The 27386-nt window shown below is 44.4% G+C and overlaps 1 protein-coding gene across 3 annotated transcripts; it reads left to right on the top strand.

Annotated features, from left to right (window-relative positions):
• Window positions 1-26202, top strand: WDFY1 (WD repeat and FYVE domain containing 1). 3 transcript variants are annotated; one of them, XM_033150261.1, is made up of 12 exons: window positions 1-233; window positions 5146-5213; window positions 7064-7137; window positions 9315-9369; window positions 11279-11429; window positions 15059-15171; window positions 16988-17114; window positions 17888-17993; window positions 19994-20095; window positions 20758-20888; window positions 23266-23374; window positions 25894-26202. In XM_033150261.1, exons 1-12 carry the CDS (start codon window positions 97-99, stop codon window positions 25951-25953), a joined length of 1233 nt encoding a protein of 410 aa, XP_033006152.1. In that variant the 5' UTR covers window positions 1-96; the 3' UTR covers window positions 25954-26202. The 3 variants fall into 3 exon arrangements, with proteins under 3 accessions (XP_033006152.1, XP_033006153.1, XP_033006154.1); XM_033150262.1 differs by lacking the exon at window positions 1-233 and adding an exon at window positions 1881-1990; XM_033150263.1 differs by lacking the exon at window positions 1-233 and adding an exon at window positions 1881-1990 and having other exon boundaries at window positions 5146-5217.
• The last annotated feature ends 1184 nt before the right edge of the window (window positions 26203-27386 follow it).

Here is a 27386-nt window from a genome sequence, read left to right as displayed (position 1 = left end):
GGAAGATGTCTGCGCGCTGAAAAGCTTTTTTTCCGGAGTCGCCGCTACACCCGCCACTACGGGCCGCGCTCCCCTGGCCGGTCCGGGCTTTGCGAGATGGCGGCCGAGATCCACTCGCGGCCTCAGAGCAGCCGGCCCGCCCTGCTGAGCAAGATCGAGGGGCACCAGGACGCCGTCAGCGCCGCGCTCATCATCCCCAAGGAGGACGGCATCATCACCGCCAGCGAGGACAGGTGAGGGGGGGGACCCCTTCCCCGCGGCGGGCGGCGGGAGACGCTTCCCCCGGGCGAGGGTCGCCCCAGCCCCTGGAGCCGGAGGAAGGGTCCCTCCGCTGCCTCTCTCCTCCGCACCCACCCCCGGGCCCCGCAACCTATTTCTTCCTTTGCAGAGACCCGCCTCTGTCCTCCCCCTTTATAAGGGCGAAGCGCAGCTCCTGGACATGAATCTTTTTTTGGAGGGGGCAGCAAGAATTGGGAGTGGGTGTGGCTGTTATTTTGTGTGTCCCCCTTTTTATTTTTGCTCTGAGATCTCTGGGTACAGAATTGTTATTGTGGGGCGGAGAGGAAAGGAGGAGGGACACGCCCCCTGCCCTCTCGCTTGGTTTTTTTTTTGGGCGGGGGGGAGGCTGGTCTGCCTCTGGTGGTGGCGTTCACACGCAGCCCCCCCTCACCCCACCCCAAATTGGAATAAAATCTGCAACAAAATGTAAGAGCGTTTCTTTAAATAAGGAAGAAAAAGTTTTTAAAGCAGTAGGATCCTATGCAAACGCCTACGCGAAGGAGGGTGGTGCCTTTTTCCGTTTAAAAGGGACACACACACACACACACACAAAAAATATAAATATATAACTCAATACTCATATCCACATGCAGGGCCCTGGATGACAACGCTTCCCCTCTCCCTCCTTCCTCCCCAGACACAGCCAAAAATCCCCAGGGGAGGTAGCCGGGTTAGCCTGCCACAGCAAACGTGGGTTTGTGGTGGGATGGGAAGCCTTGTGAGATTTAACAGATTTGTTTCCTTGGTGTGGACTAGACCAGAGCTTGCTTTGTCGGATGCAGGAAGAGCTGCATTCTTGGGCAGCCGGTGGGTTTGCAAATGGGCACTGGAGATGGCTAAACAACTGACACCCCCGCTCCCCGAAGGCTGTGAAATGCAAGGGGAAGTGTTGCGGGTCGTTTTATCCCTTGCTGCGCTGCAGAGAGCCCCCAGGACATATGCAAACTTGTAGGAAAGGAAAGAGCACCCCCCCCTTTTTATCTCTCTCTCTCTGTCCTCCCTCTTCCCAAGATTGCCAAGACTGGGGAGTGGTTTTGGCACTACTTACCCAGTTTAGATGTCTGGTGTTGAGAGTGTGGGGCATAAGAATGTAAGAGGAGCGTGCTGGATCAGGTGATCTAGTCCACCATCCCGTTCTCACAGCGGCCAACCAGATCCCTCTGGGAAGCTTGCAGGACATCCACACAATAACATTCACCCGTGGGGGAGAGGGAGTCAAATGGGTTGATCGGGTATTAACGTTGCTTGTCAGGTATTAATAACCAAAAGCTGTCTCCAGTCCTACATCTATTCTGCCAGAAAATCTTCCTTTTTATTGCATAGAAGCCACAGCCGAACTGGATAAAAGGAGTAGTGTCAGGCTTTGAAGCTGCCTTGGGTTGTGGCAAGTTTTCATCACACACACATGCACCCCAACTTCTCTATTTAGGTGAGGGGTGACCTCAGCAGTGACACTGTACAGTGGAGATAAAAAGAGTCCTGCATATGCATGAAGGCACATTTTTGTTGTTGCTACATTACATATTTCATGGGTGAGTTCTGATGTTTTCATAGAATCATAGAACTGGAAGGGACCCTGAGGATCATCTAGTCCAACCTCCTGCGATGCAGGAATATGCAGCTGTCACTTATGGGGATCAAACCTGCAACCTTGGCGTTGTCAGCACCATGCTCTAACCAACTGAGCTGCCCAGGACTCCCATCTTCAAATGTAGGTTGTGTGATGAAGTTCTGGTGAATCCAGTCTCTAATGATGCCCAAGGAGAGCTCCTTTATTCTTTTTCTTTCTCTCCTTGCTCCCACCAAAAATGCACACTAGCTTACTGATGCAAAAAGATGAGATCCCGTAACCGAGAGCCAGTGTGGTGTAGTGGTTAAGAGTGGTAGACTCGTAATCTGGGGAACCAGGTTCGTGTCTCCACTCCTCCACATGCAGCTGCTGGGTGACCTGGGGCTAGTCACACTTCTCTGAAGTCTCTCAGCCCCACTCACCTCACAGAGTGTTTGTTGTGGGAGAGGAAGGGAAAGGAGAATGTTAGCCGCTTTGAGACTCCTTCGAGTAGTGATAAAGCGGGATATCAAATCCAAACTCTTCTTCTTCTTCTTCTTCAGTCACCCCAGGATTGTTTGGAGAGACGCAAGTGAGAATTGGGTGGATGCACACCAGTTTGGATAGACTGGTGACCTTCCCCCAATGCAGATAGAGAAACAGGCCAATTTGCTCATTCTATTTGTAGAACTGCCAGAAAACCTTCAGCTTAGGGTAGGAAGGGCAACTTTGAGCTCCCCTGAGACAAAGCTGAGTTCTGTGCAACTTTAATGCTTGCATAACCTTATCTGATGATGGATTATATTTCTGAGTTATTCAGAGAACAAAATATAAAGGCTTTTCTGTCCACCCTCCCCATATTTCACATTATTATTCCTACATCAAAACACCCCCTGTCCTGTTTGTGCATGCACATGTGTTGTGTGTGTGTGTGTGTGGAGAGAGAGAAATGGTTTAATACTGGCACACTGCCTTGAAGCAGAAATAGCCCATCCCATTTACTCAGTCTAGGGAAGCGTCTGACTGTACAGAAATACTTTCTTCCTTCTGCTCTCCCCTCACAAAGACAAAGAGCGCTCATACTCCAGCACAAATACTTTTTCACATTGGTTTGGTTGCTTTTCAAAAAACCCATTTTTGTGTCTCCTTAGCCCCTTCAGTCCTTCTTTGCCCTACTCTGGCCTGTGAATTTGTTCCTTGAAATCTTCTCTGACCACTCTTTATATTGCACCTTTGATTTGCATGGCTGAGTTACAGAGTCAAGTGCTTTATAGCCAAAGTTAAGATCATCTGCTTTGATTTTTGCATCCTGCTTTGCACTAACAACATAATTTGCACACATTCTTCAAGTTGTGTATTGCCAGCTGCCAACCAGCAGGTAACGTCGACATTCAAATTGCCTTTGTCTTCATTGTGATGGAGCAGAATCCATAGGGGGATATACGTGTTACTCTTTTAAGCAGATGGCGCACAAGAGAAAACTGTCCCACAAAGCTGTGCTTAAGCAATCAAGATAATAATCGGTTTCATCAGACCAAAGGGTTAATTGGTGCTAGTTCCGAAAGCCCTCGGGGATTACAGCATCTGTTGCACAGGATTACATTTAAGCTAAGAGAAGAATGCATGTTTCCTCAAAGTGGATGAACAATGTGGCTCAGCAATACCAGACGAAGCGTTCTGATTCTTGGCTTGTTATTTCAAGAAGTACTTGAAGTGTGCAGAGGGGAGGTCGCTCTTGTTGTTACTCACATGGGTGGAAATTCAGCAGCAGACTTCCTACCACCCAGCAGTGCCATGCACCTTGGGGCCTTTGCCCCGTATGCATTCTCATGTCATCGGAGAACTGGGATGGGGGTAGTGGCCAGGTGTGAACGGTCAACTGGCAAATCCGCCATTCCAGTTGCACCTTACACACAAACCTGTTCAGTCTCTTTTCTCTCATTGTGTATATTCGCTGCCATTTTTGTTGTCAAATGCTCAGACTCTTCCCCCCCCATACTGTTTTGATGCATTGTGCTATTGTGCTCAGTCAACAACAATGAATACACTACAATGCATTAAAAAATATAATGATTAGGATTTCTAAAAAAAAAATGGTGTCATGGATGAAGCAGAATTGTTAAATTATAGTGTGTGTTCACAAAGCACCCAAAGAACTGTTCAATTCCACTTGCTTCAATTCTTTCATCCTGAAACCAGTCTCTCCATCTTTCATCCATCTTCTCTCAATGTGCTTCTCACTACACACCTTTTTTTCTTGAGCTTTTATTTATTTTGCTGCATTCACCCTTGCCAGTCACGAGAATGGCAAGTTTAGGGCTTTCTAACTTAACAATCATTCTTCCGAGTCAAATACAAAAGCTTGGTGAGCTTTGTAGCCCAGACAGGATTTGAACACGTTCCCCATATCCATTCCCTAACCTGAAGGTCAGGGATGGGGAACTTCAGGCCTGGGGTGGGTAGGGCCCCGAATGTGGTTCTCCAGTCCTCTCTGTCTGGCCTCTGGAACTTCTCCCAGTCGTGCCCCCTCCTAAGCCACACTGTTCACCAGCACTGCTTTGCCACCACCTTTGAATGTTTTTGTCTGGCTAGAATGTGCCCTTAAATTCTGATGATGCCTTTTGCATGCTTGGATGGAAAACGGAGAGGAATGTGTGAGTGTGAAGAAGCTAGCCCACTGTACAAAGGTACAATTCATACTTCCTTGCTTTGACCACTTTCTCTGGCCTGCCAACCACTGGCATGTGATACCCTCTTCCAGTTGCCCAAGTGGGAATATGAAAAATGTTCCCCACGCCTCCTCCAAGTGCTGAACCATGTTAGTTTTTTGCTATATGATACACTTCAAAGGTAACAGGGTTACGATGGAGGTAACATCCCTGTTTCTGGTCTGCCCTCTAATCTGAGCCTAGGGATACATTTGTGACCATAAGTAGGCCATAATAAAAGGACTGTGTATTTTCGTGGGCCTAATTCTCTGCAACAATTATACTGTAGAACCATCATGAAAATGAGCAAGTCATATTGAAAGGCCAAAGACAGAATGGTGAATAATCATTTACAGTTTCGATCATATAAGTATTATATAGCTGTGGTGTTATGGCTCATAAAAAGTCAGCTGATAGATCACTGATACAGTACGGCAGTGGAAGCACAAGGAAATAGCCAGGATTAAAATAAATGAGTCCTTTTAATACTGGTGTGTCTGGTAGACATAAATTAAGATACCGTACATACTTGCCTGAAAGCGCTTGAAATAACATTATTTTCCACGTTTCACTGCAAAATGATTCTTTTTTCTTTCCCTAAATTCACAGGACAATTAGAGTATGGCTGAAGAGGGACAGTGGTCAGTACTGGCCCAGCATTTACCACACAATGTCATGTAAGTAAGTACAGACACTGCTTTGTTGATATCGTTGGTTGAGTGTGTCTCTTGTGCAAATCTAGGAAGAGATCTAGGAAGTTGATGTATGTTATGTCCTGCTGTTTTGGGTACTACTGTTAATGTTTTGCACAGTGGAACCTTGTGTTACGGACGGGATCTGTTCCGGAGGCCCGTCCGTAACACGGAACTGACGCAGGCCGAAGCGCCGCATCTGCACACACACGTGGCGCGATTTGTGCTTCTGCGCGAGCGGCAAAACTCAGAAGTAACCCGTTCCAGTACTTCCGGGTTGCTGCAGGACGCAACACGAAAACATGTAACCTGAAGCGGACGCAACATGAGGTATGACCGTATAGTGGTTTCATTGTGTGATGTTAAATCTTCTTCTTTCTAATTATTACTGCTACATTGCATTTTGTCATGTTGCAGACTGCTCTGTGAGAAAAAAGGGTAGAACAATAATAATATTTATCGCTATGGTAGTAGCATGAAAGTAACAGTAAAGGTAAAGGGACCCCTGACCATCAGGTCCAGTCGTGTCCGACTCTGGGGTTGTGGCGCTCATCTCGCTCTATAGGCCGAGGGAGCCGGCGTTTGTCCGCAGACAGCTTCCGGGTCATGTGCCAGCATGACAAAGCCGCTTCTGGTGAACCAGAGCAGCGCACGGAAACGCCGTTTACCTTCCCGCCGGAGCGGTCCCTATTTATCTACTTGCACTTTGACGTGCTTTCGAACTGCTAGGTGGGCAGGAGGTGGGACCGAGCAACGGGAGCTCACTCCGTGGCAGGGATTCGAACCGCCGACCTTCTGATCAGCTAGCCCTAGACTCTGTGGTTTAACCCACAGCGCCACCTGGGTCCCTGAAAGTAACAGTAGATGGCTGTTATTGTCAATCAGGATGAAGGCATTTGTTTTAATTCCTTGTTGCTTGATCCTTTTGTGGCTCCTGCCTGTGCTCTCTCTGACTCCTTTAAAGGTTTTTGCTGGTGCTTCCTCAGTAGGCTTCTTTTAGCAGTCTGCCTGTTGATCCACGAGATCGTCTTGTGACCCATGTAGGAACTTTACAGCTGGAGGAAGCTGACAAATGCAAGAACATCATTCATGCTCTGTGAAGTTGCATGAGATTAAGTTTTCTGCTTCTGGGAAGTTCAGTTACTTATCTAGATCTACCCATCTAGTGCATTTTGCAAATCGGTTTTAACTTTGCTAATAGAATGACTTGCTTTGTTTAACCATTATTGTTGTTGCTTAAATAAGCTTCTACTCAGCCCAAAAGAGAAGAGAGAGAAAGACAGAAAGAGAAGAATGCTGCTGTTGTTTTTCCCACCAAGCTGATAATTGAAACCAGAGCCTCATTTTAGCTGGGTCATCTTAACATTAAGTGAAACCTAACAAAGGATTTTGCTTTTAAATATGATTGCCAACTGTAGAGGAAAAACAGCTTGGCTTTCGCCTTTGCCTCTAACAGCAGTTTCATCCTTTTAAAAAAATCAGCAGATACTTTTCATAATATGCAGAAAAGCACAGTCACTAATGTTTTCAGAGTAAACTGCTGTTTAAGCACAAGAGCATTAAGGCAGTGCTCTCTAAGAATCCTGATGGCGAGATACTAAGGCTGCAATCTTAAATACTCTTTCCTTCTGAGTAGACAAGCCTAGGGCTGTGCTATTGAAACAGAGGGTGTTCTGTGGAAATTCTTCTTGTTTTCCTTGGAAGAAACAGGGATGAATAAGAATTTCACTGCAAAACAATGCCTAATGTTGATAATGCTTCAACAGGCAAAAATATTTGATTTAGATCAATTCCTATGTAAAAATTATTTTGTAAATATGTATTTCTTTGGGCAGCTCCGTGTTCCACCATGGCTTATCATCATGACAGCAGGCGGATATTTGTGGGTCAGGATAATGGAGCCATTATGGTGAGTATCTCATTTGTATTAAATACTCTTTTTAAGTATTGAGTGCTAGAGTCCTGTCTAGTCAAGTTGCATGGGATCAATTCCAATCTGTTGCCTCCGAGGATGACCCAGGTCATCGTACAGCCCAGACACTGAGGTCCAGCTCTGAGGGCCTTCTGGTGGTTCCCTCACTGCGAGAAGCGAAATTACAGGGAACCAGCAGAGGGCCTTCTCGGTACTGGCACCCGCCCTGTGGAAAACCCTCGCATCAGATGTCAAGGAAATAAACAAATATCTAACTTTTAGAAGACATCTGAAGGCAACCTTGTATCAGGAAATTTTTTATGTCTAATGTTTTACAATGTTTTATGTATTTTTACATATTGTAAGCCGCCCAGAGTGGCTGGGTATTATTTATACCCAGCGGGGTATAAATAATAAAGTTGTTGTTGTTAAAAATGAGCCTTGCAGTCTTGAATGCATGCATCAGAATATTGTTACTGCTGAGCTCTCACCCCCACCAAAAATATATTAATATATATATACTGGGAACAGTTGCTCATGGGCTTTCCCTTTCCAAGACTCCTAAAGGAGCAGATTATGGAGCTCCCAATTGTACGGATATAAATTCATGCTCTGGCAGGTTTCAAGCGGATTTTCATGGCCTGCAGTTGTGCTTGTTTTCAGTCCATCTAAAGCTGTGAGGGGAACCAGTAGTGTTAAACCATCAGGACCAAACAGTGACTGATTTAGGTGATGCAGAGGCTATTCAATTGGTACAGCTGCCAGACTGCTGTGAACACAGGGGTCTCTGTGATTCCTTAAGATCCTACCCGGTCTCCCAGGTAGAGCTGACCTACATCTTTAGAAAAGCACCTGGAAGGCCCAGGACTTGAGATAACCAGGCTAGAGGTGAGAGAATTGCATTCTCAAGCAGCCTTGTGTCAGAAACACCCTTCTAGTGAACACACTGAGCAGGAGAAAAGTTTCCAATTTGCTGTTCCTAAGGGGTAGGTATCCTCTGTATAGATTCTTTTTAAAAAACAGTGGAGCCTTCTAATGAGCACTTCCCTCGCTTACATTCTGAAGTTGCACAGGCCCAGAAAATTGTGCCACACATGTAATTCGTAGATTGGGATTTTGCTGTGTTCCATTCACTTGGGCATAGGTGCATGTCCTCTTGGCTGTTTTCCGCATTTGTTGGTTATTTGAGTTATTAATATTCTGTTGGGAGCCATTCAGAGTGGCTGGGGAAAACCCAACCAGATGGGTGGGGTATAAATAAATTATTATTATTATTATTATTATTATTATTATTATTATTATTATTATTTCATTGTTATTATCTCTTATTTAAAATAGGGAAAATGTAGCAGTTTGTTTGTTTTTTTAATAGGAATTTATTGGATTTTAACAATAAATATACACAAAATACAAACACTACAAAAACTACAAAACAATACAAAAACACAAAAAAGAAAACTTACACACACTTATCTATCCTTATCCTCTTTATAATCATTATTTTGGGACTTCCTCGCATCTTCTCTTCTGCGTTCATTTCTAATCTTCTTAAGTAACTTTATAACATTGTAAAATCTTCCTTCTCACAATTAATCTTAATCTCACAAATAATAATCATCATACAGTGGTGCCCCGCTAGACGAAAAACTCGCTAGACGAAAGGCATTCGCTAGCGGAAGGCTGCCAACACACACACACACACACACAGGCAACAGAAATTTCACTTCACAAGGCATGGCTGATCACTGCAGACACAGACAAACATACAACACACACATACTGAAGGAAAATATTCACAATATCATAAACTTATTACAAGCCATTTTTATATCCCCTTTAAATAACCTTCCTTTACCCCATACCTTTCCTAACCATCCTAACCCTTCCCTTTTCCCTTCCCAGTTTGTATGGGGCCATATTCCTTATTATTATTTACTGTTTTCTTAGTGCTGCACAGCACTTCTTACATTATCCCTGAGGTCATTCTTCAAAATCCTAATGAAGCTGAATGGATGGACAGTTGAAGACCACCTAAACATTTCTCTATATGAAAGCACAGCTTAAATAGATGGAACTCCCTTACAGCTTTTCTTAATGTGTCATCTGAGCCTGCCCGATCTCGAGAGAAGATTGTGCCTCTTTCTCTTAATAACAGCTTGGTTGCTTGGTTTCAGGAGTTTCATATCTCGGAAGACTTCAATAAGATGAACTTTGTCAAGACTTACCCAGGTAATGAAACAGCGAAGTGTGCATTATCTTTCCCCCCAGAGGCGGGAAATTTTAGATCAATACCTTGTAATGTATGACCTGTCTTAACTTGCATCAGATTATTGTCCCTGTTTTGAGACGCAACTGATTACCTATGTGAGCCGAAGTTATACATTCCGAAACTTAAGCATCGAAAACTAAATAGAAAATTGTAAAATATATTTTAATGATGGGTGACCGTTAGGTTTCAGAAAGGTTGGATCCAGACTATGCAATAATCAGGGTAGGTTAGTTGTTACTAATTTCAGGCCCCTTGATTTTCAGTGGAACAGAAAATAATGAAAGCATGATTAACTTGGTGTGAGGCAGTGGTAATTACCAATTTAACTTCTGTCCATCTCTGTCTTTTCCTTCCATTTTATGGGTTCTGAGGCCACTTGTGGAATGGGCTTGACCTACCATTCTTTAAGCAGCTATTCTCTGCTGCTCTGTGGATGAGTCTGAGCTCAGATACCTATCGCAGAACATTTACATGGTGGGGCAATGCAGTTTGGCCACAAACAATGACCAGACTTCTGGTTTCATCTGATCTTCCAGCTCCTCTCTTCAGTTCCAGTGTGGTGTAGTGGTTAAGAGCGGTAGACTCGTAATCTGGTGAACCGGGTTCGCGTCTCCGCTCCTCCACATGCAGCTGCTGGGTGACCTTGGGCTAGTCACACTTCTCTGAAGTCTCTCAGCCCCACTCACCTCACAGAGTGTTTGTTGTGGGGGAGGAAGGGAAAGGAGAATGTTAGCCGCTTTGAGACTCCTTCGGGTAGTGAAAAGCGGGATATCAAATCCAAACTCTTCTTCTTCCAGCTGAATCAGTTGCAGCTTTGCCAGGGGTCATGGTTGATCAACGGATCAGGAAGAAAGTCTGCATGGGACAGTGTGGGGAAGACATCTGGGTGCACATTAGGCTCCATTCTGGGGAGCATGTGCACAGGGAAGGGATGGGGGAGCATTGGACAGCTCCATTTGAAAGCAGCCTTTCTTGATTACAAGGCCAACCCCATCGAAACAGACCTGTCTTATGATGTGTCACTCTTTCTACAGATGCGAATGTTGGCTTTGAGAGAGATCTTGTGTTTAAATGACAACAGAAGAGTCTTTGTGTCACGGCAGATGACGCTTGTCTATTCCAATATAATGCTTTTCTCTATTCAAACTAATTTCACAGTAGTTCTCCCCCAATGCTCCCTCCTTCGATCACCTGTTCTGATTCACTGTTTAATCTAATTTGCAATCACATATGTGCTTCATCTAAGCTGTTGTTTTGCCATAATGGAGACTGACCTTCATATATCCATGTGAAAGATGTGACTCACCGCAAGAAGCCTTTAAATAAATGAACTCCTGGCAAATTGGGGGGGGGGGTTGAGAGAGAGAAAATGCACATTGTTGTTCAAACAATCATTGCAAAGTCAATGCCTTCCCAAGAAACTTAGAAATTTGTTTTCCAGGAATGCCAGCCATCTTTGGAGTCTTCCATGTGTACTTCAGAACAAAGTTTGCATTCAACGTTTTTGTGCCCTGACTTTTGCTTCTGTCCCCCTTCTATCGTATATGCCTCAGGAGGCCCACAAATTAAATGGTGGCCTGGCTGTGGGTTATTTTTCTCCCTATCTTTTGTTGATAATACTGGCTGCATTGCTGTGGGTATTATGTCTGTCAGCATTTTTTTCCCTCCTGAAAAAGCATGGGGTGCCACAGTAGGTTCTGGGACTGCAAGACAAACCTTGAGTTCCTCTTCTCACCCCCTTTCCCTGACAGCCATCGTATAAGATGGAAACAAGGCTTAAATGTATGGATGGAATGAGTCACCTGTAGAGCAACGCATCCTGCCGTTTGCTGCCTGCAAAAAATATTCTCTTCTTTTGTGTCTCTACAGCTCATCAGAACAGAGTATCTGCGGTCATCTTCTGCTTGGAAGCAGAGTGGGTTATCAGCACCGGCCACGATAAATGTGTCAGCTGGATGTGTACCAGAAGTGGAAACATGCTGGGGCGACATTATTTCACCTCCTGGGCTTCTTGCCTACAGTATCTTTCAAAGCAGTTGTATCATAGCAGATGTGGGAGTTTCTGAAGGTTTATTTAAAGTGTGCCCAAAGCTTAGTTGCTCTACTGCACAATTCTATATTCGTTTTGAAGAGCCTCTGCCAAAAGAGTGGAAGTGTTTTAAGTGACTGTTTCTGCTATTAGATTTCATTAGCGTAAGAGATTTTAAAGAGTCTACTGTAGCTAACAGTTTTAGGAAGTACTAGTCACTGTTGCCATGTGCAGTATTTGTTTGGCAATTCAGCAGTCTCAGGCTAGGTGCCACATGTGCTTCAGAAGTCATCTTCAAGTGTTCTGAAAAGTTAATTAAACTCATGATGGGTGGGGGTGCTTGAGGACTAGCATGTAGTAGTAGTAGTAGTAGTAGTAGTAATAATAATAATAATAATAATAATAATAATAATAATAATAATAATAAATATTTATACCCTGCCCATCTGGCTGGGTTTCCCCAGCCACTCTGGGTCTGATCGTCGTCTGTTAGCTGAAGGGCGAATGCATTCCTGAGTTCATGGAGGCTCACTGTGCGTTTTAGAACCCTGTTTTTCTAGGATCCTAAAAATGTGCAGGGAGCCTCCATGAGTACAGGATTGCAGAGCCACTTTGCTTTCATATGTAATGCTTGAAGGAGGCAGTGCTAGGTGCTGTCTTCATTCAGTGTTAAGAGTGACAATCTTTGATCCGTAAGGTGTTCTCTTTATATCCAAAAGGTCACTTCGGTGTTGACGCTCACAGACCATAGAATGAAAAAGCAGGGTGTGCACACTTATTCATTGGCTGGGAGTTCTTAAAAATTATTTCACACCCGTTTATTCTATTAGCTGGGTGGACAAGTAGGGAATATCTGTCAGTCATTCTGCCTAGTCACCTTTCTCACCCCTCCAGCCTATTGCTGAAGACATATGACCCTTTTTGGTGGAACAGAGCATTATAACATACAGTTCTGCTATTTAGTATATTTTAGAACTATGTATTCATAGGCAAAGCATGTTGGGAAGGACATCAAACAAATGCCATTGCTAATCCAAAATCAGCAGCCCTCTCTAACCCTTTCCTCCTTTTCCCTGCTGGCCATTGGAAGCTGTAGCCAGGGCCCAAACCCCCTCACATTCCATGAACACTATGAAATATTTTTCTGTGCCTTATAACCCAATTTAGGCCTAAATAATAGCTTGTCATCCCTAATCCTTGCACTACCTCTGTGATGCTCTTAGTCACTATTCCATCTTTCCCACCTGTAAAAGACAAGAGTGTGATTTGTTTTTAGGTAAGAAACTTGTGGCACTTTAAAAACTACATTAAAAAAAATAATGATTGGGTTTTATAACAGTTTATAATGGCATAAGCTTTCCTGGGCTGCATTCTTCCCCAGGCTGCATCTGTATCACAGTTGTTTTAAATATGTTTTTTTATTGTTTTGTCGCTTGTTGTTTGCCACCCTGGGCTCTTTTGCGAAGAATGATGGGATATAAGTTTAATAATAATACAGTTCACTTCATTGGATGTCAGCTGCCTACTCCACAAAAGCTGGATGACATGATATGTTAGCCTTCAAGGTGCTACAAGACTCTTAGTTCTGTTTACTGCGAGAGACTAAGACAGCTTCTCCCCTGGGAGTTTCCTTTAGGTGTTGGGTTAGTCTATGAGAGAGCTGTGATTTTAGCCCAGGTCATATAGGTTCACTGTCCAGTAAATCATTCTGACTCTGAACTTGACTGAGAATCTAGCATGGGTTTCCCCAGAAAGCAGCATCTTTATCTTTTGAGAGAGAGAGAGAAAGTAAATACTTCCTTTTCCTCAGCAGGGTTTTTCCTTCTCCTTATTGTCACACACTGTTTGCTGGAGTCATTAATAGCGGGACAGATTATTATTTCACTACCCTTGTCAAGAGCTTCTGAAATATAGCAGCTAATGAGCCAGTTAGAGACAGTTAAGCAAACATGAAGCGTTGCAGCAAGGGCAGTCAAGAGTATTGTCTACTCCATAAAAAGCAAACACTGACAATATTTCACAAGTAATGGAATAGCGCTGGTAATGAGGCTGGGCGACAGGCTGGCTAAGTGCATACATTGCCAGTCTTCATTTGTGGCAACCACTCCCCCTCACCCAACTACCCCTTTTCGAAATGTGGTTTGCGAGCCAAGCCTTTAAAGTGTGAAGCAGCAGGCTGGCCTCGGTTTTGTTTCGGGTCTGCCCAATTCAGAAGGAGGCAGCAGTGAAGCGCAGCTCCTCTGTTCCTGCTCAGCAGTGACCCCCGTGCTTGTAGACCTTACAGTAATTTTGTACGTAGAAAGAGAGATGGGAACCAGAAGGAAAGAGGAGAAATGTCTCCTTTCCCATTAAATTTGGACCAGGCATAGCCAGTGCTATTTTTCTAGGGGGTGGGGGGAAGGTGCCGGAGCTCACTTCAAACTTTTTCCTTGTTCTCTTAGAATAGCAATGGTGCCTACCTGAGAGGTGCCGGAGCTGAGCTGCAGCTGGAAATGAGAAAAAAAAAGCCCCGGGCACAGCAGTTTTAGAATCAGACTTGCTTTAGGATTGCGATAAAGCTCTTAAGTCCGGGAGGAGGGACCTGAGATTCCTGCATTGCAGGAAGATGGACTAGCCTGCTGCACAAAGGTCCAATTGTTGCTCTGCCTAATTTTGCCTCTGGCCCTGCCTGCCATGGGCAGGAATTGTGACCCTCCAGTTGACAAGTTTGCCCTCTCTAAACAGTCCAGCACATCCTTGCTTGTTCCTTGGAATAAACGTGATGGGTTCAGGCACCACCCAGGTGGCAAGGTCTCCCTTCTCCCTTTCCTCAGGAGAGAACTGTAAGAGATTCCTCCTCAGCCTCGTGCTGGTTAGACTCTGATTATGCCAGCTGTGGTCACACCTGCTCCCTCCTCCTCCACCACCTTGCCCCCATCACGAAGTCCCTTAAGTCTTTTTACTGGCATCGTACTGCTGTTCCGTCACCTAGGAGACAGATCTAGCACTCCTCACACCTCCATGGTGTCATGCTTGTTTTTCTTACCCAGCTAGTCCAGTTGCATCTTGGCAGTAGAGCGTTTCCCGTGTTTAACTCATACCCCGGAATGATCAGACTAGTTACCCCTCTTAAGTTTTAGAACCTTGGGTGACAGCTACTTGGCTTTTAAAACGGTCGCGGAGGTCGAGAGGCTCGTTTGCTTGAACTAAAAGCAGCATCTAGTAAGATCTCTTCTAGTTTAGTGAGAGCCAGTGTGGTGTAGTGGTTAAGAGCAGTAGACTCATAATCTGGTGAACCAGGTTCGCGTCCCCGCTCCTCCACATGCAGCTGCTGGGTGACCTTGGGCTAGTCACACTTTTCTGAAGTCTCTCAACCTCACTCACCTCACAGAGTGTTTGTTGTGGGGGAGGAAGGGAAGGGAAAGGAGATTGTTAGCCGCTTTGAGTGATAAAGTGGGATATCAAATCCAAACTCTTCTTCTTCTAGTTCAGGCACACCTTCAACTTTGGTTTTTATAGCACTACCTTTGGGACAAATTAGACTCCTTTTTACAGCCATCCTTTCACCCTCTGCCTCTGTGCTGATTGAGCAGTTGACTCATGGAAGACCAGTAGCTACTCCTTGACTCGGCTGCGCTAAGATACGACTTTGAAACCCAGCATGCCTTTGTCGGAGACTATTCTGGGCAGATCACGCTCCTGAAACTTGAACAGAGCGCGTGCTCGGTTATCACAACTCTCAAGGGTCACGAAGGTAAATCTATATATATATATATGTATATATCTCTTTTTCTAATTGTTTCTCCTTAAATGAAATTAATTATAAATATATGCAACTAGACCTTCCCTGAATTCTTAGGGTGAGTGGCACTAAGTGCACTCCCAGCTAACCAATGACGTGTTCTCCTGAATAGGAATGTGGTTGCCAGCAATTGTGGTGCTTTCTCAAATGACTGGGCATTAGGCAGTATTGAGTCTATGGCCAAGAGGGGTGTCGGAGAGGATGACCTGTCACATTTGTAAGCAGACTCAAACCAACTTCTCTTTAACTTCAAAACTTAGGGTGTAGTAAAGAGTTTTAGGCACCAGATGGCAGGCTTTCAAGGGATGACCCTCTGGCAGCTCATAGAAAGCAATATATATAATGTACTGTCCCTGCTGTGTGACTGGCACCCATTTGCATTAAGTGAGAATGGGAACTGGGGATTATTGCTTCTTTTGTTGGTTTTCCTGCCTTTATGTCCTGCCTTTCTCCCATTGCGGAATCCAAGGTGGTACACGCCTAGTTCTCAGGTGGCCTCCCATCCATGCTCTCACCGGACTCAGGCCTGCTCAGCTTCAGCAACCTTGTATGCCTTCAGATCTGACTGACACACGAGGACTCATTGAGGACTAGAACTGTCTGTCGCAGAGACCCTCAAGAACATTGTTTCCCCCACCCAGCCTAGTCCCTCTCATTACCCCCCCCCCGCCAGTCTTGTCATGGCCATGTGCAGTGACACATGGCTTGCTGTGACAAGTATCTCTCCCCACCCTGGTAAGCTGCTATCCGTCTCCTCAGCCTGTTGCTGTGGATGAAGGAAGTGGGTGGCAACCAACGGGTTGGAATGCAAATTCGGACTTTGGTTCCTAGTTTCAAAAGTTGAGACAACCCTCCCCGAAGGTCTATTCTTGCACCCTGCTTTGGCACTACAGGGTTCAGAGTGGCTTACTTATAGTTCACATCTATGTCCAGACACTGCCAAACATCTTAGCATCAACCCTAAGCAACCACATGTGCCTTCAGACCATTATCTGAAGCAGAGGGGTGGGTGTGTGTGTGTGTGGTTGGTTTTCTCTTACTATGTGCTAACCGTGACGTATGGCCCTGCCAGAGCAGATAATTAGTTGCACAGCTACACATACTGAGAAAAATGAGGACTAACACTGATTAACTTATTCAGCTGTGCTCCAGTGAAAATTGCCCGTTTCTATGTACCTTTATAGTAGACTGTGAATGCCAGACAATAAGAATTATGTGGAAATGGTCAATATTGGGGCTCTGCTATACAAACAAGGACAACAGGGCAAACTCTAATCACAGCTGGCTCAGATAAACAGGCCTGATAAAGATGCTGACCACTGAGAGTCAATTTCAGGGGTTGTTTATATGAAGCAAGCTTGAAAAACTCTGCTTTGTTTGAAGGCATAATTTGGTAACCCAAGCATGGGCTTGCAGAGGACGTGATTTCTGGAAAACGTTTTGGGGTCCTGCGAAATCTTTCTAGTCTCTCATCGTCTTCATTGCTTGTCATGAAGACTTTTTTACATGGTTGGCTTATGCTGAATTTTAAAATCTGAGTTTAAGTGTGCTTGTCTGCTGTTTTGCTCAAGTCTGCTGCTTCGTGATTTTTCACATGGTTTATGAAGCCAGGAATGATTGTCCTAAACTAGGCAAATGTATCCCTTTGTAAAAGGGAAGGTTTATACCTACCCTTTGGAAGTGCGGTATTATCTTCCACCCCCGCCACTCCCATTTACCTGAAGAATCTGCAATCTAATGCACTTATTCCTTCTCCTCCCTAACCTAGGAAGCATTGCCTCCCTGTGGTGGGATCCGATTCAGCGGCTACTCTTCTCTGGAGCATCTGATAACAGCATAATCATGTGGGATATTGGAGGAAGGAGAGGTCGGACGCTTCTGCTTCAAGGCCACCAGTATGCTAACATTTTATTTTCCCAGCTCTTACTGCTGCTGGTTCGGTCCTTGGTTGTGTTAACATAGGGATGTGGAATACTGCTTTTTCGTTCATTTGAGCACCATCTGTGCTATGCGTTTAAAGCAGCATGAGACCACTTTAAACAGTCCTGGCTTTCCCCCAAAGAATCCTGGGAGCTGTAGTTTGTTAAGCATGCTGAACACAGTTAGCAGCCCCCCTACTCCCCTCACAGGGCTATAGTTCCCAGAGTGGTTTAACCAATCAGTCCTCCTTCCCAGGGAACTCTGGGAATTGTAGTTCTGTGACTACATACAAAACTGTTGAAAAGCTCTATATACCTAAATTTTGCAGGGTTGGGGAGCAGTATCTGGTATTTGAAATTAATAGATGAAAATAACAAAATGGGTAAAATATTTACTTCTCTGGTCAAATCAGCTGTCCCTTTGTCTACAAATGAAGCAGTAATATAACCAGGAAGGAGAGCTTGAAAACGTCTGTGGTGATAATGGGGGTTTCACTGTAACTTCCTTCATGACCATTAGTAGCATTGTGCACACCCCTTCTTTCAAAAGCAACAAAACTTAAGGCCATGTGACTCGTGTGGCATCAGGGAAAGTTTCCTGTCAACATGAATCTTAAGAAGCTTAACATGGTAACAAAATTTCAAGAGACAGAAATCGTTTCAACTGCAGCCTGCAGGAACATGGCCAAGGTTCTGTATCAGTTTTAAATTCTGAAATGGAGAATGCTTTTTGTTTATTTATTGTACAGTGACAAAGTTCAGGCCCTTTGCTACCTCCAGCTCACACGACAACTGGTTTCTTGTTCAGCTGATGGAGGGATCACAGTCTGGAATATGGATATTAGCCGAGAAGAGGTAGGAATTGTCACCAGGCCCAAAGGCTTTATCACATTTCCTTTGAGCACAGATGAGAAGCTCCCATAGCCATGATGCTCTAGAAGGTCCCATAGCCACGATGCTCTAGTTCTCAGATTTCTGAGTTCTCTTCAAAGGCCTCCTGCTTAATAGGTAGTTAGCTAGGGAAAATTGTTATTATTATTATTATATTTATTTATTTATACAGACATACATACATACATACATACATACATACCCCGGCCACCCTGGGCGGCTCCCAGCAGAATATTAAAAACACGATAAAACATCAAACATTAAAAACTTCCCTAAACAGGGCTGCCTTCTGATGTCTTCTGAAAGTCAGATTGTTGTTTATGTCAATGTCTTCTAAAAGTCAGATTGTTGTTTATTTCCTTGACATTGATGAGAGGGCGTTCCACAGGGTGGGCGCCACTACCGAGAAGGCTTTCTGCCTAGTTCCCTGTAACCTCACTTCTCGCAGTGTGGTAACCACCAGAAGTCCCTTGGAGCTGGACCTCAGTGTCCGGGCTGAACGATGGGGGTGGAAACGCTCCTTCAGGTATACTGGGCTAAGGCCATTTAGGGCTTTGAGGGTCAGCACCAACACTTTGAATTGTGCTCGGAAACCAATGGGAGCCAATGTAGGCCTTTCAGGACTGGTGTTACATGGTCTCAGCTGCCACTCCCAGACACCAGTCTAGCTGTCGCATTCAACCTCACAGTAATATGATCGTTCCGTAGGCGCAAGTATTTCTGCCTGCCAGATGGAACCAATCTCCCCTCTTCTTCTGCACCCTGGTATGGGGTTTTCCCCAACTCTCTGAAGCAGATTAGGAGGAGGAGAAGCTCCCTTGCTCTGGAACGAGTATGTGCCGGCCTCCACTATCACACTGTGTTTGTTGAATGCAGCCATAAGCAGATTTTAGTTGTGGGCATGTTGCATTTATTTATAGGCATTCTTACAGGCCTCAGTCACCTACTGAGGAATCTTGGTTAAAGGGATGTTGATACTTAAGGAATGGCCAGACTCGGCTTGTTTTCAGATAGTTCTTTAAAAAACCAAATAAATAGGGGAAGGCGGGGAGCTTTGTTGTTGTCACATTTTCAAGTTTTTTTCAGCAGCTACAAAGGATGAAACCTTCTTAAACTCGAGGTCAGGTAGTGACAAGCCCACAGGGTGTGCCAAAGTGGCTTGCAGGCAATAAGTGCAACTTGAATTGCTTAGTTTCTATTTAGTATATGGGAGACTTGCATTTAGCTGAACCCCTGGTGTCTGCCTATAGGGAAGTAGGTGAGGGGGAAATCTGGTCCTTCCGTGTGTTTCTGAGCTTCCCTAATATGCAGTGAGGACAGGAATAGAAGCTGATTCATATACAGGAGAGAGGTCCAGGCAACAGCTCAGTTAATTGCTTTAAGTGGCATCTATAGTTCTCAGAAATGAGGACAGGACGTGTTTAACGTCAGGTTATGAGTGAAAAACGGAAGGCATGATTATTTGACAGTGGAATGCTTCAGTTTTTCCAATTATGCGGTATCTCTTCTTAATCATCCAGACACAGAAAACTGGGGAGCTTCGAAGCCTGCAGCAGGCTAATAATTCAGACGTGGCAAAGGGAGGCTTCCTCATTAGCTTGGTGGAAACGGTAAATGCCACAGCTAAGGGCAAAGTGTGGGAGGCACACAAAGATCTGGGAGACAAGGCCCCATTTCATTAATCCCTCATGGACACAGCTTGACACAAAATTGGACTAATTACGTCTGGAGGGTGGTGGTTTTTACGAGGCAGGCTTGCACTTTTGGGGACTTTCCACAGCTCCTCTCAGTTGAAGACCTTAAACGCATTTCTTGCTTTGTTGCTAGCGCAAAGCAATAAATAAACAAAGGTTAAAACGTGGCATCCTTAATTCCAGCGGCATTTACGGGATTTGGGGGAAGCGGGTTTCTCCCCTTTTGCAACAACATATTTAAATGTTTTCCATTGCCTCTTCTGCTTCCAGGCCCCTCAGTGGTTGGAAAGCGATTCCTGTCAGAAATGCGAGCAGCCTTTCTTCTGGAACATAAAGCAGATGTGGGATACAAAGACTCTGGGGCTGAGGCAGGTGAGTCTGTCCTCCTGCCTGCAAAGTATTTTGGTGCCGGCCATGTATGGCGTTGGCAGGAAGGATTAATGTCTAGTGCTGTACTTGGATCGGGCCTAATTTCAGCACTAGGAGTGCCCCATCTCCCTTCGATCTAATTGAAACGAGAACGGACTACTCCTGTGGTGGACAGCATATCTGTGCAAAGGTAGGAGGTGATAAGGCTTCTGAAAACCAGCTGTTGGAATCTGCAGGAGGTGAGACTGCTCTTGGGCTCAGGTTCTGTTTGTGGGGCTCCCCACAGGCATCTGGTCAGCCACTGAGAGAACAGGATGCTGGACTAGATGGGTCATTGACTTGACTCTTCTTGAGTTCCTAAAATGCAGTGTTTGACTTACAAAGTCCTAAATTGTCTGGACCAGTGTTTTAAGGACCATTTTCTTCCATATCAATTGCCTGTCTATCGAGCTCTTAATCTGAGATTTTTTTCCCTGGGTTGCTCACCGTTTGGAGGCTAGCGGGCTGGGACCTAGAGAGGGAGTCTGTGGTGAATCTCTCCTCCCCAAAACCACAGTTGGCTGCAGCTAAAAATTGGAAGCGCTGTGATAATTGGGCTTTTTTATTTTGTTTGGTTTGATAATTTTCAATCTTTCTTGTTCCTGCTTTTTAATTGTCTCACCCAGCATCACTGTAGGAAATGTGGCAAGGCAGTGTGTGGAAAATGCAGCACAAAACGCTCCAGCTATCCAGTGATGGGCTTTGAATTCCAGGTCCGGGTCTGTGACGCCTGTTTTGATTCAATCAAAGACGAAGAGTGAGTATGCTTAGAAAAGACTCCTTTGTTTTCAGTGATAATTTTTTTTTTATTAACCGAAGGACATTGTATGCAACACAAACCAAACTAAAGAAATTCCCAGAAAGGGGGGGGGGGAGATAGTATACACTAATTATGAGCCAGACTATGTAAAGCTCTACTCAAATATTCATTGCTTTGCTTTCCTAGCTGTCAGCTGAGGCTTAAAAAAATAAATAGAGAGAGAGCTTCAATATAGCGGGTGGCGCTGTGGTCTAAACCACTGAGCCCCTTTGGCTTGCCAATCAGAAGGTTGGCGGTTTGAATTCCCGTGACGGGTGAGCTCCCGTTGCTCTGTCCCAGCCCTTGTCAACCTAGCAGTTCGAAAGCACGCCAGTGAAAGTAGATACGTAAATAGGTACCACTGCGACTGGAAGGTAAACGGCATTTCTATGTGCTCTGGTTTCTGTCATGGTGTTCTGTTGCGCCAGCAGCAGTTTAGTCATGCTGGCCATATGACCTAGAAATAATAATAATAATAATAATAATAATAATAATAATAATAATAATTTATTTATTTATTATTTATACCCAGCCACTCTGGGCGGCTTCCAACAAAATATTAAGATACAATAGTCCGTTAAACATTAAAAGCTTCCCTAAACAGGGCTGCCTTCAGATGTCTTCTAAAAGTCTGGTAGTTGTTTTTCTCTTTGACATCTGGTGGGAGGGCATTCCACAGGGCAGTTGCCACTATTGAGAAGGCCCTCTGCCTGGTTCCCTGTAACTTGGCTTCTTGCAGCGAGGCAACCGCCAGAAGGCCTTCGGCACTGGACCTCAGTGTCCGGGCTGAATGATGGGGGTGGAGATGCTCCTTCAGATGTACTGGTCTGAGACCATTTAGGGCTTTAAAGGTCAGCACCAACACTTTGAATTGTGCTCGGAAACGTACTGGGTGCCAATGTAGGTCTTTCAAGACTGGTGTTATGTGGTCTTGGTGGCCACTTCCAGTCACCAGTCTAGCTGCCGCATGTCTGTGGACAAACGCCAGCTCCCTCGGCCTGAAAGCGAGATGAGCGACTCAACCCCATAGTCGCCTTTGACTGGACTTCACCATCCAGGGGTCCTTTACCTTTTTAGCTATATTCCATAATTTATTCATTATTTATCAAACCTATGTTAGATATTTTAAATGTACCTATGACTTCTAACACCAATGTCTTTCATTGTAGTAGTTTGCTTCCAAATATTCCACAAACGTTGCAGGTTAGCAAACAAATCCTCTATGGCTAGCTAAAATGCAGCTTTCAGCTTTTAATTAGCAATTCAGTGAACCTTACAAAGCTGTTTTATCCTTTATCCTGAATTAGGAACCTCATCAAAATAAAGAGCAGGAGAGTCCAGCACCTACTTGATTCTTCCTCCCCGCTTTCCTTTTTTTCTGCATTTAGTTATTTGCAGCTTCGGCTAGCAGTTTCAAATGCTGGAACTGAAGACACTTTCCTCAGTGACCCTTTCGGCCTGCAACCTCTGCAACCCTCCACCACCCCAACCTTGTTTTGTAAACAGAAATCCCTCCTTGCTCCTGTTTGTTAGCATTGGCCAAATGTCATCTTCCTGTCTCCCCACCCCTCTTGAATATGAGCTATTAATCAAAGTAAAACTTAAAAACATTACTGAGTGAGTCATTCATCTTATTATCACCTGAGTCACTTGCTAGAGCAGGAAAGGCCTGTTGCTATAATTATCCTGCTGTGTGGATTTATTGGAGTCTAGTTATACACTGGAACTCATTCCTCCACCCCAAAGGTTCACAAAGCAAATCAGAGCTGATGCCCCATCAGTTCATGCGAATTCCACCACTTACTGATGTTCTGGAAGTATCCTCTGTAAGATATCAGACCAACCAAATAACCTTTTTTTAACCTCACTGAGCTCATGGCCTCACAGTTGCCTTCCCCAACCTGTTGTGTTGTCCAAAATATTTGGAGGATCTACAGGTTGGGGACGGATGTGCTACAGCATTTGCACCAGTCCATGCCAAACAGTAAAGAGACTTAAACCAGTTGTTTAAAAGGAAAAAAAAAAATAGGAAGAAGCGTGTGGGTTATAACTGCTGATCTTCTCATTGTACAGAAGCTTTCACGGATCAGCAGTGGAGTCAAAGGTCTGAAGGTTTCACTCTTGAATATTTAGAGCTTAATAGGACCTTCATGAACTGGCTAGTTCTCCAAATGTCATTCAGATGCCGAAGCTGATCCTGAACTCGACACATTAACTTTTCAGAAATCTTATTTAACTGAAGTGTTTTTCTGTCTTGAAGCAATTTCCTGTGGCTGGTTTGAGAAACGTCTAGCAAGTGGCCCTTATTTAAACTCATTTTTCTCCCTTCTTCAAGCCGCACTTCTTTGGCAACTTTTCACGAAGGAAAACATAACATTTCCCATATGTCCATGGACATCTCAAGGGGACTTATGGTGACATGTGGAAGTGATCGTGTAGTGAAGGTATGATTCCCCCCCCCCCCCAAAGTCTGTCTGGGCCAAGACCTGCAGGTAGCTTACAGAGTTTCCAAAAGGTAGTAAATATGAAAATATTCAGAGAAGCTAAGGGATACCCCCAAATAAACAGCAGAACCTCAAGGTCAACCAGATGTTTTGGATAGACTTTATAGTGTTCTGCAGAGATACAGGAAGCAGGGTGTTTTGGTCTACTAAAACTGTTGAGCCATTCTGCCTTTGATGGGTAGCACAAAATTGTCTAGTTGCTTTTCAGGAAATACAGTTGTATCTTGGATCTCAAATGCCTTGGCTCCTAAACAAATCGGCTCCTGAATGATTAAAACCTGGAAGTGACTGCTCTAGTTTTCGAACATTCTTTTGGAAGCTGGATGTCTGACGGGGCTTCCGGTGCTTCTGATTGGCTGCAGGAGCTTCCTGCAGCCAATCAGATGCCGTGCTTTGGTTTCCGAATGTTTTGGATGTCGAACGGACTTCCAGAACAGATTCTGTTCGATTTCCAAGGTATGACTGTACCTCCTTTAGCTCCACACCTTTGATCTGAGGTTGTTATTGCCCTGGCTGCCTTTGAACCATTTTTGTAGGATTCATTGAAGTGGAGAAAGTGCCATTCTTCCCCTTTAGCACAGTGCAGATGCTTCTGTATCAAATCACTGATACAGAGTAGACCCTTGGAAGTCACTCAGAGTAGACCCTTGGAAGTCAGTGGAGTTAAATGGGTCAACTCTGAATAGTCAGTGTCAGATATCTGTTGGAACTGAAGCGGAAGCAGTAATATTTCTAGCTAGGAATCTGCAGTAAATTAAAATGAGTGTGACTGTGTTTAATAAATGGAGATCATGTAACATTTCTCTGTGTTTTAAGCACATAAGTATTGGCTTGCTGCACATGGCTAAATAATGAACACTGTCTCCAGTGACTTCCAACTAGAAAACCTTTGATAAGTTCACAAGCAGGGCATGATGGAAGTAGCTAGCATCCTGATATCATACTACCTTTATGGTTCTCAGCTGTCGCCAACCACCAGATACTGGGCAACTTGTCCTCTGTTTCCATTAATCTTTGTAAGAATTTGCTTAATAATCTCACAAGCCACATTGTTTTCTGAATAAGTGGACTGTTGAATCTCCAGACGTTTATTGTTTACTTCCCAATTTCCCCCCAAAGTATTGGAAATACTCCAGTATTTTAAGAATTAATGGTTACGAAGCATTCATTTTCCTTAAAAAAAAAAAAAAGTTTTGCACACAGAAGGAAGATCTACGCCCTTGAAGGATAAAATGTCCCTTAAGTTCTCAATTTAGACTACTTTAGCTTTGGAAAGATTAGAATCAAAACAGCCTTTTCTGTTCCATCCTTATTACTTGATAACCTGAATTCAATGTAGAATATTTGGTGTGTCAAGTAATGCTGTGTTTGCAGCACTGAAGTGACCTCAGGGTGCAAGCCTGGGCATTGTTTATGGAGGTCCTGGACTGCCCAGACAACAGGACTCCCCTCTTGGCCTTCCTGATGTTGTTCAAAGGAAAGGAAGCCATTGCATTTGGCAGCAGCTTGGCTGCAGGAGTTGCCAGAAGGAAGTGTACAAGGCACCACGCAACCATCTTAGGCTCTCGACTCCAGATTTGTGTAGGGTTTACTCCTTAGCCTTTTTCTTCTCCTGAAGATGTCCCGCAAGGCAGCGGGTACTTCCTTGGAGTTTACTCCCGAAGCCTTTCTCACAAATGAGTGTAACTTGCATAGTAAAAGTGTCAAGGAAAAAGCTTGTAATACGCAACGTAGAATTCATCTGTGGTATAAAATACTACAGTCGTACCTTGGTTCTCGGATTTAATCCGTTCCGGGAGTCCATTTGACTCCCGAAACGGTTCGAAAAACAAGGTGTGGCTTCCTGTCGGCTGCAGGAGCTTCCGGCAGCCAAGCGGAAGCTGCATCGGAAGTTCGGCTTCCAAAAAACGTTCGCAAACCGGAACAGTCGCTTCCTGGTTTGTGAGATTCGGGAGCCAATTTGTTCGACAACTAAGATGTTCAACTACCAAAGTACGACTGTAGAGTTAAATAACCAACTAGCTTATGCAAAGTATAAGTGTCATTGTCCTTACATTTTATTCATGTGTTGCCTGCTGAATCCCCCCGCCCCCAATTTTGGTCACCTTAATCTGACAGAAAGGTGGGATAACTCATTGGTCTGAAACTGCTGGGTCGGAACCACCCTGCTGGGTTGCCACCTGTCTTACGAAGGGTCTCAATAGCAGCCCTGCCACCAATCATGTTGTTGGCATCTGTCTGTCTCGGGAGACAATGGAGGAGCAAGATTTTGGGGTGAAGTCAAACCATTGGAGAGAACCATTGAAGTCAAACCAGTGTATATATATATATGGGGCAGTGAGACCCCAAATACCCTAAATACATGTTTGAACTATAGGCAGCTCTTGAGTTTGAACATGCTGGGTCTGCTGCCATATGTCACACAGCGTCTTACTTTGCTTCTGCATCTCCTTCTTCAGATATGGGACATGACACCAGTAGTGGGCTGTGGCCTTGCGACTGGCTTCACTTCCCGCTGACCTGGGCCTGCTGAGTTAATGTACCTGATGCACCAAATGGATAGCACTCCCTTCTGTGATTCTTGCCACCAAAATGCCGGCTGCTTGACTCTGTGAATTCTGCTTTCCCCAAGATGGACAGCCTTTTTGTGTCTCTGTGTGTGAGAGAGTGGAGCAGAATTCTTCTGTAATGCTTACCAGGAGCAGCGGAGCCTGCTCAACTACAAGTTCACAGCCTATGGAATGAACGCAGAAAAGGCTTTAAGTGCAGAAAAACCAACCACAACTCGTTGCCTAGAGAGACCACTCCTCATTCGATTTACTTGTAGTCTTCAATGTGTGCTTTTTCTCTGCTGAAATAATACTGTACAGTGGCAAAGGGTTAAAATGAGTGTAGTGACAACAGAGTGTGCAAATAGTTGTAACTTATTCTCCGTCCTTGTAAAACCATCCCTGTAGGCTAGTTTTATCTTACGAACAGCCTCACAAACATAAGAATATATACCTTTTGACGGAAAGAAGAAAGCATCTCTCCACCTCCATGCAGCATTGCAATAAGGGTGAGAAAATGGATAAGATTTTTTTGTGTGGAGAATTTTCTATGAATTCTGTTTATTCTTTCAAAGTTGTTATTCAGACTGAGAATTACGTCAAGTTGTCTTGAGAATTTTTGTATCTGGTCAAAAATACCACAGCCCAAATCATGACTTTTCTTTCTGTAACACTAAAAGCAAGTTGACGTGTCTTTTCGTATGCCTTACATGTAAATATGTGTTACTATAGAGGCCGAGTGAACTCAACAACCTGCACACTTTGAGTGAACTAGTTGTTGTGTTCTTTCCACTCTCTAGATGATGGCGCTTCCTGCATTCTGCCCCCCCCCCTTAAAAAGTCATAATAATAATAATGGAGAAGTGTGTGTCACTTTGATCTTACTTTCTTCCGCCAGTGCTGAGCATGCTTTTAAAAACATTTCAGCAATAACTAATTTTGTTGGGGGGGGGGCGCATAGATAAGAGTTCCTGCAGTTAAAAATGGATGGGATGAGTAGCAGCGGAAAGTTGTGAGATTAAAGATGCCCGTAAACTTTTGAGAACGAAACTGATTTGTCACGTTGCACTACAGCAGTATAAGGAGAAGGGAATGATCCTTCGTAGCCTGAGCATCATTTTCAAGTCACCTCTGTTCATTTGCTTCATCGGCACTGTTGAGTTTAAATTTTTGGAGTAAATGTAGCTTTGTGAAATCGGGCCGCTGCGATCACTAGCATTAATGGGATAAAATAGTTGCCTAAAAGCCTGTGTAAGATCTACGGCAAAGGTTAGTTCATGCAGGCTAAATAGATCTGAACTGCTCATTTCCCCTCCGATCAGGTAGCAATATCTCTTGTCTCAATGTATAGTATCTCTAGGGGTATTTTCTGGAAATGTTGTACTAAAGCGGGGGGAGAGCTA

This window comes from Lacerta agilis, chromosome 5 (assembly GCF_009819535.1).
Source record: "Lacerta agilis isolate rLacAgi1 chromosome 5, rLacAgi1.pri, whole genome shotgun sequence".
Classification (NCBI taxonomy): Eukaryota; Metazoa; Chordata; class Lepidosauria; order Squamata; family Lacertidae; genus Lacerta; species Lacerta agilis.
The sequence above is the reverse complement of the archived record's forward strand: the minus strand, read 5'-3'. Positions and strand labels throughout refer to the sequence as shown.